This window comes from Rattus rattus, chromosome 11 (genome assembly GCF_011064425.1).
Source record: "Rattus rattus isolate New Zealand chromosome 11, Rrattus_CSIRO_v1, whole genome shotgun sequence".
Lineage (NCBI taxonomy): Eukaryota > Metazoa > Chordata > Mammalia > Rodentia > Muridae > Rattus > Rattus rattus.
Genome location: NC_046164.1, coordinates 17,619,069 through 17,635,004, shown reverse-complemented (window position 1 = coordinate 17,635,004; position 15,936 = coordinate 17,619,069). Strand labels below are relative to the sequence as shown.

Here is a 15,936-nt window from a genome sequence, read left to right as displayed (position 1 = left end):
AAACACAGATTTAAAAATAACCCATAACAACACAAAACTGGATCACATAATATATGAGCAAATAACCAATAAGATTTAAAAAGACACACCCCCCCAAAAAAAAGAAATCTATCAAACCACCATTAAGTTCATTTTGTATTAATAGGCCATCAACTGCTGGCATGGGCCTACCTTCATTGTGGTTTATATACCCAGTGAGGTTCCATTAGAGGGAGCTAACCTTTTCTCCCAAGTGGTTGTGAATTGGAGATGGCTTCTAGGTTAGGGGTGGACCCTGTGTCCACTTCCCCCTCTCAGCATTGGGAGCCCATCTGGCCAGGACTGGTGAGGGCTCTGTGTGTGATGCCACAGTGTCTGGGTTTATATGTGCATCAGCCCTGCTGTGTAGAAGGCCTTGTTTCCCTGGTGTCATTCACCCCCTGTGGCTCTTACAGTCTTCCCGCCTCTTCCTCCTCCGCACAGATCTCAGATTTCTGAGTAGAGAAGTTTAATAAGACATCCCCTGTAGGATTGAGTGTTCAGGTATCTCCAGTCTCTGCACATTGTCTGGCTGTAGGTCTTTGTCTTCCATCTGCTGTAAGGGGAAGCCTCTCTAATAAGGGCTGAGTAAGAGAGAGACTGATCTGTGCGTATAACAGAGTGTTGTTAGAAGTCTTTTTGTTGCTATATTATTTAGCAGAACAGTAATGTTTGTTTTTCCCCTAGGACCATGGCCTATCTAGTCTCATGATCTTGGTTCCTTGAGCAGTGTCAGGCATGGGTTCCATCTGGTGGAGTGGGCCTTCAGTCCAGTCCAATAGTGGCTGGTTATGCCCACAGTATTGGTGCTACTATTGCACTAGCATCCTTTGCAGGCAGGTCACTCTTCGTCAGAATAATGACTCAACTAGGTGTAACTCATTCATGGCACTGGAAGTTTGATTTGGTGGTGTAAAATGTCTAGTTGGGGCACTCCATTCAGATTTCTTTTACATATGCATATATTTTAAGAAGCTCCTACAGGAATAGGTTTCCATGGGACTTTGCAAATGGCCCTTAGTGTTGCTTCCCTCCTCAATAATCCCTCCCTGATTTCACTCATCCCTTTCCTTTTAAATCCTGTTTGGTTCCCCCACCCACAGCCCCCACTGTCTTTGGTTCCATTTGGAGTAGTCTGCACGGCACTAAATATAGAATGTTTGCCTTCTTCCGCATACAGCCATCTAGTTTGAGCAGCAACCATTTGTTGAAGATGCTGTCTTTTCTTCAGGGTGCATTTTTTTTTTTTTTTTGCTTCTTTGCCAAGAATTGAGTGTCCACAGGTGTGTGGATGTACGTCTGGGCCTTCAATTTGATTCCATTGTTCAGTGTGTCAGTTTTTATCACTATTAGTGTATTACAACTAGAAATCTGGGATGACAATACTTTTAGGAGCTCTTTTATTCAGGATTGCTGTAGCTATCTGTGAGCGTGCGTGTGTGCATGCGTGCGTGCATGTGTGTATGTGTGTTTCCCTATGAAGGTGAAAATTGTTTTTTTCAATTTCTGTGAAGAATTGTGTTGGAATTTTGATGGGGATTGCATTTGCTTTTGGTAGGATAGCCATCTTCACTATATTAATCCTATCGATCAATGAATCTTGCCATCGCTTGATATCCTATCAATTTTTTTCTTTAATGTTCTAAAGTTTTTATTATACAAGACTTCACTTGCTTGGTTAGAATTACTGCAAAGTAATTTATTTACATATTATTTTTTTTGAAGCTGTAAAAAGCACTGTTTCCTTGACTTCTTGCTCAGTCTGTTATTTGTTTATGGGAAAGCTTCTGGTTTTTGTGTGTTGATTTTTGTATCCTGCTACTTTTCTAAAAGTGTTTTTCAGCTTAGAAGTTTCCTGGTGGAGTTTTCGTTTTGCCTTGTTTTGTTTTCTTTGAGACAGGGTTTCTTTGTGTAGTTTTGGCTGTCCTAGACTTTGAGCCCTGTAGACCAGGCTAGCCTTGAGTGCTGGGATTAAAGGTGTGAGCCACTAGCCCTCAATTCCTGGTGGAGTTTATATATAAAATCATTTATATATAAAATCATATCATCTGCAAATAAAGTTACTTTGACTTCCTTCCTTCCTGTTTATATCTCATTGATCTCCTTCAGTTGTCTAATTGCTCTAGCTAAGACTTCATGTATTGTGTGTACTGAATAGGTCTGGAGATAGTGGACAGCCTTGTCTTATTCCTGGTTTTAGTAGAAATGTTTTGAGTTTCTCTCCCTTTAGGTTGACATTGGCTGTGGGCTTGCTATAAATCACCTCTATTATGTTGAGGTGTGTCCCTTGTATTCCTAGACTCTCCAGGACTTTTATCATGAAAGGGTATTGGTTTTTGTCAAAAGCCTTTCTGCATCCAATGAGATGATCGTGTGGTTTTTGTCTTTCAGTCTGTTTATATGATAGTTTACATTTATCCATTTACATGTAATGAACCATTCCTGCACCTCCGGGATAAAACCTACTTGTCTCTTCTTAATGGTGACCTTGTAAAAAGAAGTGGGCAATAGTCCTTCAGTTTCTATTTTGTGTAGTTTTGGGATTAACTCTTCTTTGAAAGTCTGGCAGAATTCTGTACTAAAACCATCTGGCCCTGGGCTTTTTTTGGTTGGGAGACTTTTAATGACTGCTTCTATTTCATTAGGGGCTATAGGTCTGTCTAAATTGCTTTTCTGATCTTGCTTTAACTTTGGTAGGTAGTATGTATCAAGAAAATTATCCATTTCTTTTAAATTTTATAGTTTGGTGGAGTTCAGGTTTTTCAAGTACGTATTTAAAATCCTCTTTATTTCCCCAGTGTCTGTTGTTATTTCCTTTTTTGTCTCTAATTTTGTTAATTTGAATTTTCTCTTTTCCATCTTTTAGTTAATTTGGCTAAGGGTTTATCTTACTGATTTTTGTCACAGAACCAACTCTTCCTTTCATTTAAACTTTGTGTTTGTTTGTTTCTGATTGGAAAATTTCAGCCCTGAGTTTGATTATTGCTCGATGGGGACTGCTTTGGGTGTTAGTTCCTCTCTTTGTTGTGAAGCTTTCCAAGTGGTAACATGAGATCTCTTTAGTTTTTTTTTTTTCAGGAGGACACTTAGTGCTATGAACTTACCTCCTCTTAACACTGCCTTGGTTACATCCCAAAATTTCGTGTATGTTGTGTTTTTATTTTCATTCAATTATAAAAAATGTTTGATTTCCTTTTCCATGTCTGTGTTGGTCCATCTTGAGTAGTAGATTGTTCGGTGGTATACAAGTTTAGTTGGTAGGGAGAGGTCTAATGGAATGCAGGGTGTTGTTCTAGTTTTTCCTCATCTATTGAGGTTTGCTTTGTGTCCAGTCATGTGTTCAGTTTTGGAGAGCATTCCCTGTGCTGCTGAGAAGAAAGCATAGTCTTTGGTGTTTGGGGTGAAATCCTCTGTAAATATCGGCTAAGTATGTTAAGTTTATGTCATTGAACTCTAGGATTTCTCTCTGTAGTTTTTGTCTTGACGTATTGGTGAAGGTTGGGTTTTGAACTTGTTATCAGTGTGTCAGGGTCAGTATGTGATTTTACTTGTAGTAGTTTTTCTTTTATGAACTTGGGTGCCCTTGTGTTTGGTGTATACATGTTTAGAATTGTACAATCTTAGTGGGTTTTTCCTTTCAGTATGTAATATGCTTCCCTATCTCTTCTGCTTAATTTTGTTTTGAAGTCTTATTTTGTCAGATATTGAAATGGCTTCACCTGCTTACTTCATGGATTTATTTTTTGGGAGTATGTTTTTCTATCTTTTTTCCCAGAGGTAATGTCTATTGGTGATGGTAAGATGTATTCCTTAGATATAGCAGAAGAATGGATTTTGTTTTCTAATTCATTCTGTTAGTCTGTGTCTTTTTATTGGGGAAAATCAAGATCATCAATATTAAGACTTATCACTGAACAACGTTCCTTTTATTTTGATGATGTGGAGTTCTTATCCCTCTTTTGATTCACTGGCTTGGGATGATGCATTTCTTGTGTTTTCTTGGGTGTGGTTAGCCTCTCTAGATGAAAGTTTTCCCTATGGTACCTGCTATAAAGGGGGATTGGTAGATAGGTACTGTTCACATTTGGTTATTATTACAGACTATTTCCTCTTATCTGCATATTGTGATTAATAGTTTTGTTAGATATAGTAACAGATGGGCTGGCGTCTGTGGTCTCTTAAGAGCTTGCAGAATATCCGTCTAGGCCTGTCTGGTTTTAGAGTCTTCACTGAGAAGTCGGGTGTTGTTCTAATGGATCTGCTTTTATGTTACTTGGTCTTTTCCCCTTGTAGCTTTTACTATTCTGTCTTTGTACATTTAGTATTTTGATTATTATGTGTTGCTAGGAATTTCTTTTCTGGTCCTGTCTACTGTCTTGTCTGTATGGTTCTTGTACCAAGATAGGGACCTCCTTCTTTAGGTTAGAGAAAATTTCTTTATGATTTTGTTGTTGTTGGTGGTCATGGTTTTCTTCCTCTTCCTCTTCTTTTTCTTCCTATAGTTTATAGATTTTCATAATATCACAGATTTGCTTGATGTTTTATGCCTGGATACTTAGATTTAACTTTTTTTTTTTTTTTTTTTTTTTTTTTTTTTGTAAGAGGTATTCTGTTTCTTCAACCTTGTTGTGAACCTGAGATATGCTCTGTCGGGGAGGCTTTCTTCTCTGAGGTTTTGTCTTACTTCCTACAGTTTTTAATTTCTAATTTTACCTCAGTTGGGTTTTCTTTATGATTCTGTTTCACTGTTCTCATTATTTCCTTCCACTGTTCATTCATGTTTTCAGAGGCCTCATTAGGGATTCGTTCTTATCCGTTTTAGGGTCCTTAACTGTACTCATAATTGCTATTTTGAAACCCGTGTCTCGTGCTCCAGCTATGTCACCTTTCTTATGGCTTACTGTAGTAGGGTGGGTTCCTGGGTTCAGGGGGACATCTCGCCTTGGGTAGTGATCACTGTGGCTTTTGCACTGGTGTCCAGGCACTGGGGCTTAGCCTGATTGAGGTGCCCGTAGATGCTGACTTCTGGTCTGGTCTGGTCTTGGTTGAGTGAGTGTTTCATTCATTGTTGTGATAGTTTGATATCCTCGGCCCAGGGAGTGGCACTATTAGGAGGTGTGACCTTGTTAGAGAAGGTGTGTCATGGTGGGGGTGGGCTTGGAGACCCTCATCCTAGCTGCCTGAGATGTCCAGTCAGTTCCTGGCTTCCTTCAGATGAAGATGTAGAACTCTCAGCTCTTCTTGCACCATGCCTACCTAGATGCTGCCATGCTCCTGCCTTGATGATACTGAACTGGACCTCTGAACCTGTAAGCCAGCCCCAATTAAATGTTGTTCTTTTAAAGACTTGCCTTGGTCATGGTGAATGTTCACAGCAGTAAAATCCTAACTGAGACACTTGGTGTCTGTTGCCCTCTCTGGATCATAGGAGAGTGTGGCTGAGGCTGCCTGGTAGGGAGTGCTTCTTAGGTTGGTGGATGGCAGAGAGGAATAGAGCTGAGCTAGGAAGGAGAACAGGCTGAGGGCCACTTCAAGAAAGATCCAAGGGGAGTTTGTCCACACTGAAAGGTGGGGCAGAGTTCTCAGGCTGTTTGGGGTATAGTTGGAAGAGGGTATCCCGCCAGTTGGTTGCAGTAAGGCAGAGAGGAATGAAGACACACAAGAATGAAGAGGTGGAGTGTCTGCCAGCTGTGACCACAGGGGTTGGGGAGGGAGGCGAGGTAGCAAGTGCTTCTAGAAGGGAGGGCAGAAGAATCCACAGAAGGAGTAAGTCAGAGTCCACACCAAAGCTTAGCAGCGGTCCCTAGGTTATGGGTTGGGGGGCGGAGGACAGCCGCTGGGGCTAGGCCCAGGGAGAAGAGGGACCTGCATGCTGACTGCTGTAGGGCTCTGGGTAAGACTAGAGGGATTGTAATGGAAGACAGGAAGTAGAGTGAAAATTGCATACTTGAGCCCAGGGTTGGGGTGTCCAATGGATGGGCCCAAGTCAGTCTTGCTGGCTGACCCAAAGGAATGGGTATGGAGTAGGAGGCAGGGTTTAGTGGCCTCCAGAAAGGGGGAAAGCTGGGTCTGCTGCCATGTTTGGTGGCTTCCCCAGAGAATGGAGGTAGACTGAAAGGTAGGGATCTACAGGTTCATTTCATAATCTGACACCGGCGGTTTCTGAGAGCCATGTTAGCTCCATGCTGCCTAGCTTTGGTGTGTGGAGACTTTAGAGTTAGCGTGGTTTAAATTATGCTCTGTGTTGTCTAAATTGGACCGTTTTTATGTGATTATTGCCTATTTCGTTATCTTCTTGTCTTCTTTGCTTCTAACAATATTTGGGAAAATTTAAAATTATTTAAATTTCTGTTGCTATGAAAATATATTAAATTTTTTCCAAGTAAGGATAGAACTTATTTGTTTTTATAATTTGTAATATAGTATGACTTATAGCATACCTTCTAGATATATGTACAAGGTTTTCAAAACTCTACTATTATCACATTCTTTTGTTTAATACGCTTACACTGGACTAAATGCTGTAGGGGCTATAAACATGTTACAGATCTGACTTCTGAAAGGTAAGAGTTTATAATCTACAAAATAGGATTTAATTCATATTACTTTTCAGCCTCAGTACTCATTTTAAAGTAGTGCTGAGAGCATTTGTTGTACCCCAAACAGATGATTGTTTTTGAGAATTTACTGAAAGTGACATTAAACAAATATACATTTTAGGTCTCCTCCTATCTGAACCATTCATAATTTTTATGGCCACATTTTCTAGACTTCCTTTATAACCTGTGCATATGTAATTGAAATTTGGAACTTCATATTGTAACGAGTCATGGAGTAGATTCTTGATTTTTTTAAGGCAAGGTTTTTCTGTGTAGCTTTGGCTGTCTTGGAACTTGCTCTGTAGCTCAGGCTGGGTTCAAACTCACAGATATCTGTTTGCCTCTGCCTCTTAAGTGCTACATTTATGGTGTGGACCACCACACCTGGCTGGAATAGATGTTTTACATTTCCTTAACCATCTTTGTGTAGAGAGGAGCCTAAAACAGGGCTGCAGTCTCCAAAGCCAACAGGGATCTTAAGAGAAAAACATAGTTTTACACGACCAGCTCAGTGATGTTCAAAGCTGTTGCTTAGCCTGGACCGTGAGCTGATGAGGGATTACAGAGCATAGCAGATTTCGGTGCTTACTGCTCCTGGCTAGGAATCTGAGCCTGGTTTTGCCACATCTTTATGTGTAATGTATAATTTCAACACACACACACACACACACACACACTCACACACTGTTTGGATAGATAGGCTATACATGTGTGTGGAACAGAAAAAAAAAGGGAGTTGGTTTAATCATTACTTGTTAGGTCTGGTCACATAGTAAATATGGGATTTAAGGATTAGTGAATCTATAGATTCTGTTGAGGTTTTTCCAAATATATGTTTTCCCCATGGAGCCACCCCCACCCCAGTTTCCCTAATTTAAATGTAAAACGTGTGTGTGTGTGTGTGTGTGTGTGTGTGTGTGTGTGTGTGTGTGTGTGTGTATGTATTTTTGGGCACTTGTGGAGGTCAGAGGACAACTTGTGAGAGTTGCTTCTCTCCTTCTATCATGTGAGCCCCAGGGATTGAACTCAGGTCATCAGCAAGTGCCTTTACCTGTTGAGACATTCTATTGGTCCTTGAGTTGCTTTTGAGATTCTCCAGGCTGGTCTTAAAACTCTGGGATTAGCTGAACTTTCTGATAGTCGAGTCTGTTCTGAGATTCTGAGACTATTGGGGTGCATCACTGGGCTAAGCTCCCTTACTTTTTTTTTTTTAAAGTATTTCTTTTGTGTGTGCTGTTGTGGCACACATTTGGAGGTCAGAGAAGAACCCAGGGGAGTCAGTTCCCTTCTTCTGTTACGTGGGCACTGGGGATTGAACTCAGGTTGTCAGATTTGGCAGCAAGCACTTTATCCTCTGAGCCTTTTCATTGGCCTCTTTATTTTCAGTGGCAATGAACATGAACTATTATGGGGCTAGTTGTATTTAATGGCTTATATCTTATTGGCTTAGTTTTTAACTGTTACGCATAGTGAAAACGTGCAGCAGTTGCTAATTTCAAACTGTAACTTAGAGCTGGCGTGATTGCAAATGCCTTTAATCTATTCGGGAGGCACAGGCAGGTGGGTCTCTAGTTCAAGACCAGCCTGGTCTACAGAGTGGTTTCCAGGGCAGCCAGGGCTACAAAGAGAAACCCTGTTTCAACAACAAAACTTAATTATTGTAGTGAAGTTTTTAAATGCCATTCTTACTTTATCTAGTATCATGTGAGATGGTATCTTAAACAGTTTTAATTCTGTTTAGATTAATAGAGACAGACAGTAAGTCTTTAAGATCAGTGAATGGGTCAAGAAGAAACAGCGGCTCCTCTCTTGTCTCAAGTTCATCGGCCTCCAGCAACCTCAGCCACTTGGAGGAAGACTCTTGGATTCTATGGGGAAGAATTGTGAATGAGTGGGATGATGTACGCAAGAAGAAAGAAAAGCAAGTGAAGGTATTTCGCTGTTTACTGAAGTCCTTTCTCTTATTCAGAGGGTAAGAGACATGGACTTGTAGGGTGTTAGGAAAAGCAGAAGGGTTCTTCTAAGTAATCTGTGTGCTGTGTTATGAACAGGTTGCCTTTTTATCTTCATTATCCATGTTTGATGGGAGTTGTAAGTTGTAGAAATTCACAATTGAAAATTATTTTTAGAAATTAAATTCTCTTGTTTTGTAAATTCAGAAATGAAACTGTGAGAGTCTGTGTTAGTATTTTGCCTTTTTCCTTCACCAGCCCTTTGAATGTGATGGTACAGTAGCATGATATGTGTGGCTTTGGACTACCGGACCTTCATACCTTTAAAGGCCACAATCTCAGTGAAATGACTATCTATCATGGCTTTGTAGCTCCTGATCAGAACTTACCCAAGGGCCAAATCGTAGCCTTGTTTAAAGAATTTCATTATTATTAAACAAACTTTGTAAATTATAAATTTGATAAGGTTTTCCATTCCAACACTCCCCTCCCTAGAATTCTTGGATTATAGGGTATGAGACAGTTAGAAGTTTGTTTCCTTTCTCTTCTTAGGAGCTCGTTCGTAAAGGGATACCCCACCACTTCAGAGCCATAGTTTGGCAGCTTCTGTGTGATGCTCAGACTATGCCGGTTAAGGACCAGTATTCAGAGCTACTGAAGATGACGTCACCTTGTGAGAAGCTGATCCGGAGGGACATTGCCAGAACTTACCCAGAACACAACTTCTTTAAGGAAAAAGATAGCCTTGGACAGGAGGTTTTATTTAATGTAATGAAGGTGAGCTCCATTTACTCACTTTTTAAAAATGAAATGAATCTGTAAAAGGCAGAAATTCTACATTTCCATACTGAAGCATGAATTCCCTTCATGATAATCAGGTACTTGGGCAATAACTTAGTTTTAGGGCACTTTCTGCTTTAATTCTGAGGCTTCATCAACATGTAGTTTGGAGAACTTATTAGAAAACTTGTCACATTATTTACCCTTGGTTGACAAAACTAACTAACTTTCACTGACTATGCTGTTTTTTTTTTTTTTTTTTTTTTTTTTTTTTTTTTTTGAGCTGGGGACCGAACCCAGGGCCTTGCGTTTGCTAGGCAAGCGCCCTACCATTGAGCTAAATCCCCAACCCCCTATGCTGGGTTCTTTATGATAAATAGTTCACACTGCAACCACTTCATAAGCCGTGATAATGGTCCTCGTTGTAAAGTGTGCTCAGCTCTTTAAAGGTTACCCTGGCTTCTTCAATGTTGCCTTCCTAGTTTCTTTTTCTCCCATGTAACTCTGTGAAGTACCAGTCTCTTAAGTCATTTGAATTTTGTTGTTTTACCTTAACTGGATGTACTATTTATCTCTATCAGATAAAGATTTTACTTGACTTTTAAGCTCTATGGCCTTTCTGAGTACAAATTACTTTATTTTCTTTGTCCTTAGGAGCTTCCACTTTCTTATTGGGAAATTGTCAAAAGAAATTTTATGTAATAAACCATTTGCTTTTTAAATATTTATAGAATAACATCTGCAACAAGTAAGCAAGAGCTTTTAAAACAGTAAACAGACTTTTAATTTAACTGTCCCACCAGTTTTAGGTTTTAGAGAAGGTGATAGAGTATCCGTGTGGAGTATTTGAATGTCACGTTTTACTTCTAGGCGTACTCCTTAGTGGACCGCGAGGTTGGCTACTGTCAGGGCAGTGCTTTCATAGTTGGACTGCTGCTTCTGCAGGTGAGTTGGTGGGCGTGAGTAGTAACTCCCTAAACATAATACACATAGTAATTTACATTTGCACTTAAAAGGTAAAACGATGTATGCTAATACTGTCTTGCCACTGAAAGAAATTTCAAATCCTGCACTCCCTCCTTTCTCCTCCTTCCTCTGCTCCTCTGCTTCCTCTCCCTCTCCCCTCTTTTCTCTTCTCTCCCCCTTCCTTTTCTCCTCTTCCCTCCTGTCTCTCCCTTCCTCCATCTTTCTCCTTCCTCTTTACTCCTTTGCTGGAGATTGAGCCTAGGGCTTTGTGTGCTGTATCACTGAGCTGCAGGCCCAGTTTTCTAACTTGGGAAAATAATTGCAGAACCTTTTCATATGTGCTCTGTATGTGTGGCTTAGACACAGCTTGCAGGGGTTGATTCTCTTTCAGGAATGTAACTTGGGTCACTCAGCTTCCTTTACTGTCCCAGGGGCATGACGCTATTGATTAATTTGGGAATAGATTTGGGTAGGACATTCTTAGAATTTAGAACAAGACAATATAGTTTTGAAGGGAAATGACATATACATTAATTTCTTTAGCCTTGTTGAAAATCTATTTATTCTATTTTCCTTTTTATTTAGTCTCAGAGTTTCAGGCCTGGAAAGTGACTTGATGTGAGCTGCGTATGTAGGCTGTTGTTTGCAGCTCCGTTCTGCACTCACCTGGGCTGGATTTTAGGTAATCTTCATGTGGTACATTGTGAGAGCTACATGAAGTGATGCAGGTGCGTCTGCAGGCGTTGGCACACGGGAGGCACTCAGAGGCTCGTCTGTTGTAAGGAGGTGGACAGAGTAGGAATCAGAAGCTGCTTTGTGACTCTCAGGCCCCGTGTGTGTAAGGACTCTCCCTTCTCACTTTGTCTGTCGCTCAGGTGCTAGGGATAGAGCCCAGGGCTTCAGGCTCCCTGAGCCCCTGCTCTCTACTGTTGCATCCTACACACTGCTGACCGCCACTGTCATGCCCACTGTTATGAGAGCTGCTAGCCGTCTACTGTAGGGTATTTTTCCATGGTAGGTAAAGCTGAGTTATCCCTTACATAGCATATGTAAGGGATATGTTAATGTTGTTACGTATGTTAATGTTGATGTAGTTAGATCTTCCACAAAGTTGTGATCTTTCTGACTTGTAAGTGATTGTCACCTTTTTACTATTAAAGTCAAATATTGTTATTATCAGCCTAGTGAATTTCACCACAAATCTCTTCTTTTATATTGACTTCAAAATAACATTTTAGTGTTCATCTCTGCTGAGCATCTAGACTCTAGATTCTAGAGAGCAGTGTTTTCCTTCCTGATGACCGAGTCTTGCACAGCTGCTTTGCTGGAGTTTGCTGTGCAGCATCCGTACCACAGTTTCCCTTCGCTCTAACAATTGTTCACTAAGTATTTAGCCTTAGGAAGCCTTGGACCTTCCAAATTTCTTGTTTCCTGAGCCTCTTGCCCCTCCACAAGAGAATGTTTTAGTCTTGGAGAAATAAGTACACAAGAAGTAGAAAACAGATGTCAATTTGTGGTGTGGCTGTAGAGCCTGAGACATTAGCTGCCTGCCAGGCTCAGGCTTCAGGGGGAAGTCAAAAGCTAGAGAATTCATCTTAGTGAAAAAGAGTAGGAGTTGGTAGAGGCGACGCAGCAGTCTAAGGAGGTGACCAGCAGTTCGAGAAGGCCACATTAAAGTTTGTGAGGGAGTAGATGGGTCGTTTGGTTGGCACGAGTCCTAGGAAGCAGAGGCTGATTCTGTGGAAGTGGCTCTGAAGTTCAAGTGATACTTTGCTAACTGCTGCTCTTTCAGGTGACCTGAGGGTGGGGACATAGCAGCTACCTTAGGGTGCAGCATGTTTCATCTGACGGAAGACACAAGCAGAACTTTGGAACTAGAGTCAGATGAGGAGAGCCATATGAAATGGCTCAGGCTTCATGCTGTGATTGGCATAAGTCAGTGGGGCTTTAGGGCTTGAATTACTATAGGGATGGTTTCCACAGCAGAACGTGTGGGTGTGTTAGGGCAGAGGAAGGGCATGCAGGCGCCTTATGTCCTTAGCTGTGTTGAGGCTGGAAAGATGTATTTCATCATTTGCAAACATCTTCAGTAAGTGGGACACTGAGAGATCTTTCGGGGATATTCTCTTTTAAAATGTATTTACAGAGCTGGGTGGGGGTGGCACATGCCTTTAGTTCCAGTACTCTGGAATCCGAGGTAGCTGGATCTCTGTGAGTTAGCCCTGTCTACAGAGTGAATTCTAGGACAGCCAGGGCTACACAGACAAACCCTGTGGGGGAAAAAACCCACCCCAAAAGAAATGTACTTATAGACTGCAAATGAAGAATAGAAAACTATTATTTTTCTATTTTTTCGAAAGATATCTAGTTATGCAAATGCTATCCCTTAAATATTTTCAATGCTTTTAAAAAGTTACTTCTTTCAATGTCCCTGTGTAGGGGAATGCCAGGGCAGGGAGATGGGAGTGAGTGAGGGAGTGGGTGGATGGGGGAGCACTCTCATAGAAGCAGGGGGAGGGGGTGGATAAGGGGTTTCCAGAGGGGAAATCGGGAAAGGGGATAACATTTGAAATGTAAGTAAAGAAAATATCCTATAAACAAGTTATTTTGTTATTAGGTATTTCCTAGTGATTTATACTTTTAAAACACAATTATGGATAGAACTCGGAAGTTCTTTTAATGTCTACATGATATATCACTTCTGTTCAGAATTCCCAAAGCTTTCCAGCTGTCTTAAGTAAAAGTAAAAACTTAATGGAATGACTGGAACCTAGAGTGTTTTCATTTTTCTTCTTTATTACTCCTTTACTCGTGACTTCTTTTAAGTAATACAAGTTTAATCTGGTTAATTTTTTTATTCTGCTTGGATCTGCTAAGTGCTTGTGCACATTGCACCTTGTTCACGGCGTAACCTGAGCTCCAGCTCAGTGGCCTCTGCTTGCTGATCAAGCTTGCAGCAGGACTCCGTCTTTAGGTCTGTCTTAGAGACTTTTCTATTGCCAAGAAGAGACACCATAACTGGGGCAACTTACAAAAGAAGGTTTTCTAAGGGCTTGCTTACAGTTTCAGGGTGAGGCCATGGCCATCATGGTAGGGAGCATGGCGGAGGCAGGCAGATAGGTGTGGCACTGGAGCAGTAGCTGAGACCTCACATCCGAGAGTTGGAGTGGAGGGGGAAGGAGAGGAAAAGAGGGGCAAAGAGGAGAGAAGAAGGGGGAAAGGAGAGGAGATACAGATAGAGACTGGGCCTGCTGTGAGCTTTTGAATCCTAAAATCCCACAGCCAGTAACATCTTCTCCCACAAGGCCACACTTCCTAATCCTTTCCAAAATGTCCACTAAGTGGGACTGAGCCATGGGATCGTTTTCTGTCTTAGGTCTGTACTCTCTTTCTTCCAGGGCTGTTCTTTCCTCAATACTCCCTCGTCTCCTTTACTAGTTCTTAAAATGTGTTTTATTAAATCTCCATTCCTTCCTGACTTACATAAATAGCGGTTTGTTTCCCCAGCACTCCCCCCTCTTCCAGTTTATTTCCATAGCATTCATCACCACCAACAAATTAGTATGATTTATTCTGTGTATTATCTGTTTATCTCTAGAAAGTCTAAGGTCCTTAAGAGTAAAGTCTATACGTGTTTTGATGTTATTCTTGTATTTAGAAGGAAAAATCTACCTGGAAATGGATACTTGTTGATTACATTAGATAGGTTCAGTTCAGGGTACTATGGCTGTAGACATATAGGTTGATTAAAAACTGAATATATAGCTGTAGACATATAGGTTAATTAAATTACTGAATTAGACCAGTTGAGGCATTGGTCTCAGAGTTTCCATTCTCAGACTTGGAAGCCTGGAACCACCTGACTTTGATGGTTGTACTGCTTTTTATATTGGTCTCTATGTCCATTCAAAACATTGTTCGTAGGCCAAGTTCAGTGTCCAAAACCCTTGTGCGAAAGCAGGTGTGGCAGGTGCTTGTGCAGTCCCAGTGCTAGAAACTTGTGCTCCGTGCATCCCAGGACAGTGAGAGACCCTGTCTCAAGAGAACAGAATGTATGGAGCCCAAGGAGTGGCCTCCATGATTGACCCCCTGGCCTCTGAACACCTGCACACATAAACACATGTAGGTCAGAGCAAAAAAGAAACTATTTGCTACTGAACTATGCTTTGTTTAGAATATGGTTTTATTTGTATGTCATAAAGTGTTATTTTTTCTTTTTAAAATAGATGCCAGAAGAAGAAGCTTTTTGCGTATTTTTTAAATTAATGCAAGACTACCGACTTCGTGAACTCTTTAAGCCAAGTATGGCAGAGTTGGGCCTGTGCATGTACCAGTTTGAATGCATGATACAGGTAAATGTCTACTCTCACCTTCTGCACCCCCTCTTTGAAAAGTCATCTTGGCAAACTTTATACAAATGCACAGAAGCTGTTCCTGTAGAGAACCTGGTGTAGTTCCTGCCACCCACATGGCACCTTACAACCATTTATAAATCATGTTCTAGAGGGTCAGATGCCTTGTTGTGGTCTCTGTGGCATAGAAACATACAGTGCACAAAAGTACATGAAGGAAAAATACTTAAACACGTTTTAAAAAGGGGCAAAGCAACATTTGGGAAAAAAAAACCAGTGTTTTAATTCCATGATGATTTGGTCAGTTTAGCACAATTAGACCTACTTCTTTGGTTCTTTTTTTTTTTTTTTTTTTTTTTTTTTTTCCAGAGCTGGGGACCGAACCCAGGGCCTTGCGCTTCCTAGGCAAGCGTTCTACCACTGAGCCAAATCCCCAACCCCAGACCTACTTCTAAATGAGGAGCTGTCAACAAGCCAGCTGTGATCTGGGACTTTCTCATTCAGACTTTAAGCATTGGTGTCAAATGTGCCACAACTGACCTGTGTGCTGCTGCTGTCACTGCTGGGTCTGAGTCTCCTGTAGTACCCAGTTCACTGCTTGTGGACACTGTGTCTGTTACATCCCTTCCTTCCCTTCCTTCCCCTGACATCTCATTTCCCCCATCTGATGACGTAACTAGTTTAAGGTTCAAATGATCTAGAAGTCACAATAAAGGTGAAGAAGATTAGAATCAAAATCAAGTGGAAATTTTTTGATTTTTTTTTTTTTTTTTTTTTTTTAAAGATCGGGTCTCACTATGAAGCCTTGGCTGGCCTAGAACTTATGTAGACCAGACTGGCCTTAAACTCACAGGGATCTTTCTGCTTTTGCCTCCTGAATGCTGGGATTAAAAGTGTATGGCACCACACCTGGTGAAAGGTGAAAAACATTTTTGAAAATTTTTTATCTTTCTAGATTTGATTATTTTTTAACTTAATTTTAAAATTTATTTATAAATAACCTTACTGTACTGTCCTTTAATAGAAAAGTATGAGTATTCTTCTTTAGTTAAATTTCAGTTCGATGGAAAGAGTTTTAGAATATGGGTCAGCCTTTCTGTTGACACAAGAGGCAGAGTACTTAAGACAGGGTTTCTTTGTGTACCCCAGGCTGGCCTGGAACTCCCTGTGTAGACCAGCCTGCCCTTGAACTCACAGAGAGAGATCCGCCAGCCTATGCCTCTGGAGTACTGGGATTAAAGGTGTGTTCAACCACCGCCCAGCCGAGAG

General features: G+C 41.0%; 1 protein-coding gene across 7 annotated transcripts in view; it reads left to right on the top strand.

Annotated features, from left to right (window-relative positions):
* Evi5 (ecotropic viral integration site 5) overlaps positions 1-15,936 on the top strand; it is a 157,703-nt gene that overhangs the window by 41,762 nt on the left and 100,005 nt on the right. For all 7 annotated transcript variants that reach the window (XR_004389481.1, XM_032917016.1, XM_032917011.1 and 4 more), the window contains 4 exons: positions 8,359-8,548; positions 9,122-9,346; positions 10,220-10,294; positions 14,542-14,667. Coding sequence is in view for 6 of the 7 variants with exons in the window: in XM_032917016.1 (XP_032772907.1) it covers positions 8,359-8,548; positions 9,122-9,346; positions 10,220-10,294; positions 14,542-14,667 (616 nt within the window). In the remaining variant the exon portion in view is untranslated. The remainder of the gene's footprint in view (positions 1-8,358; positions 8,549-9,121; positions 9,347-10,219; positions 10,295-14,541; positions 14,668-15,936) is intronic.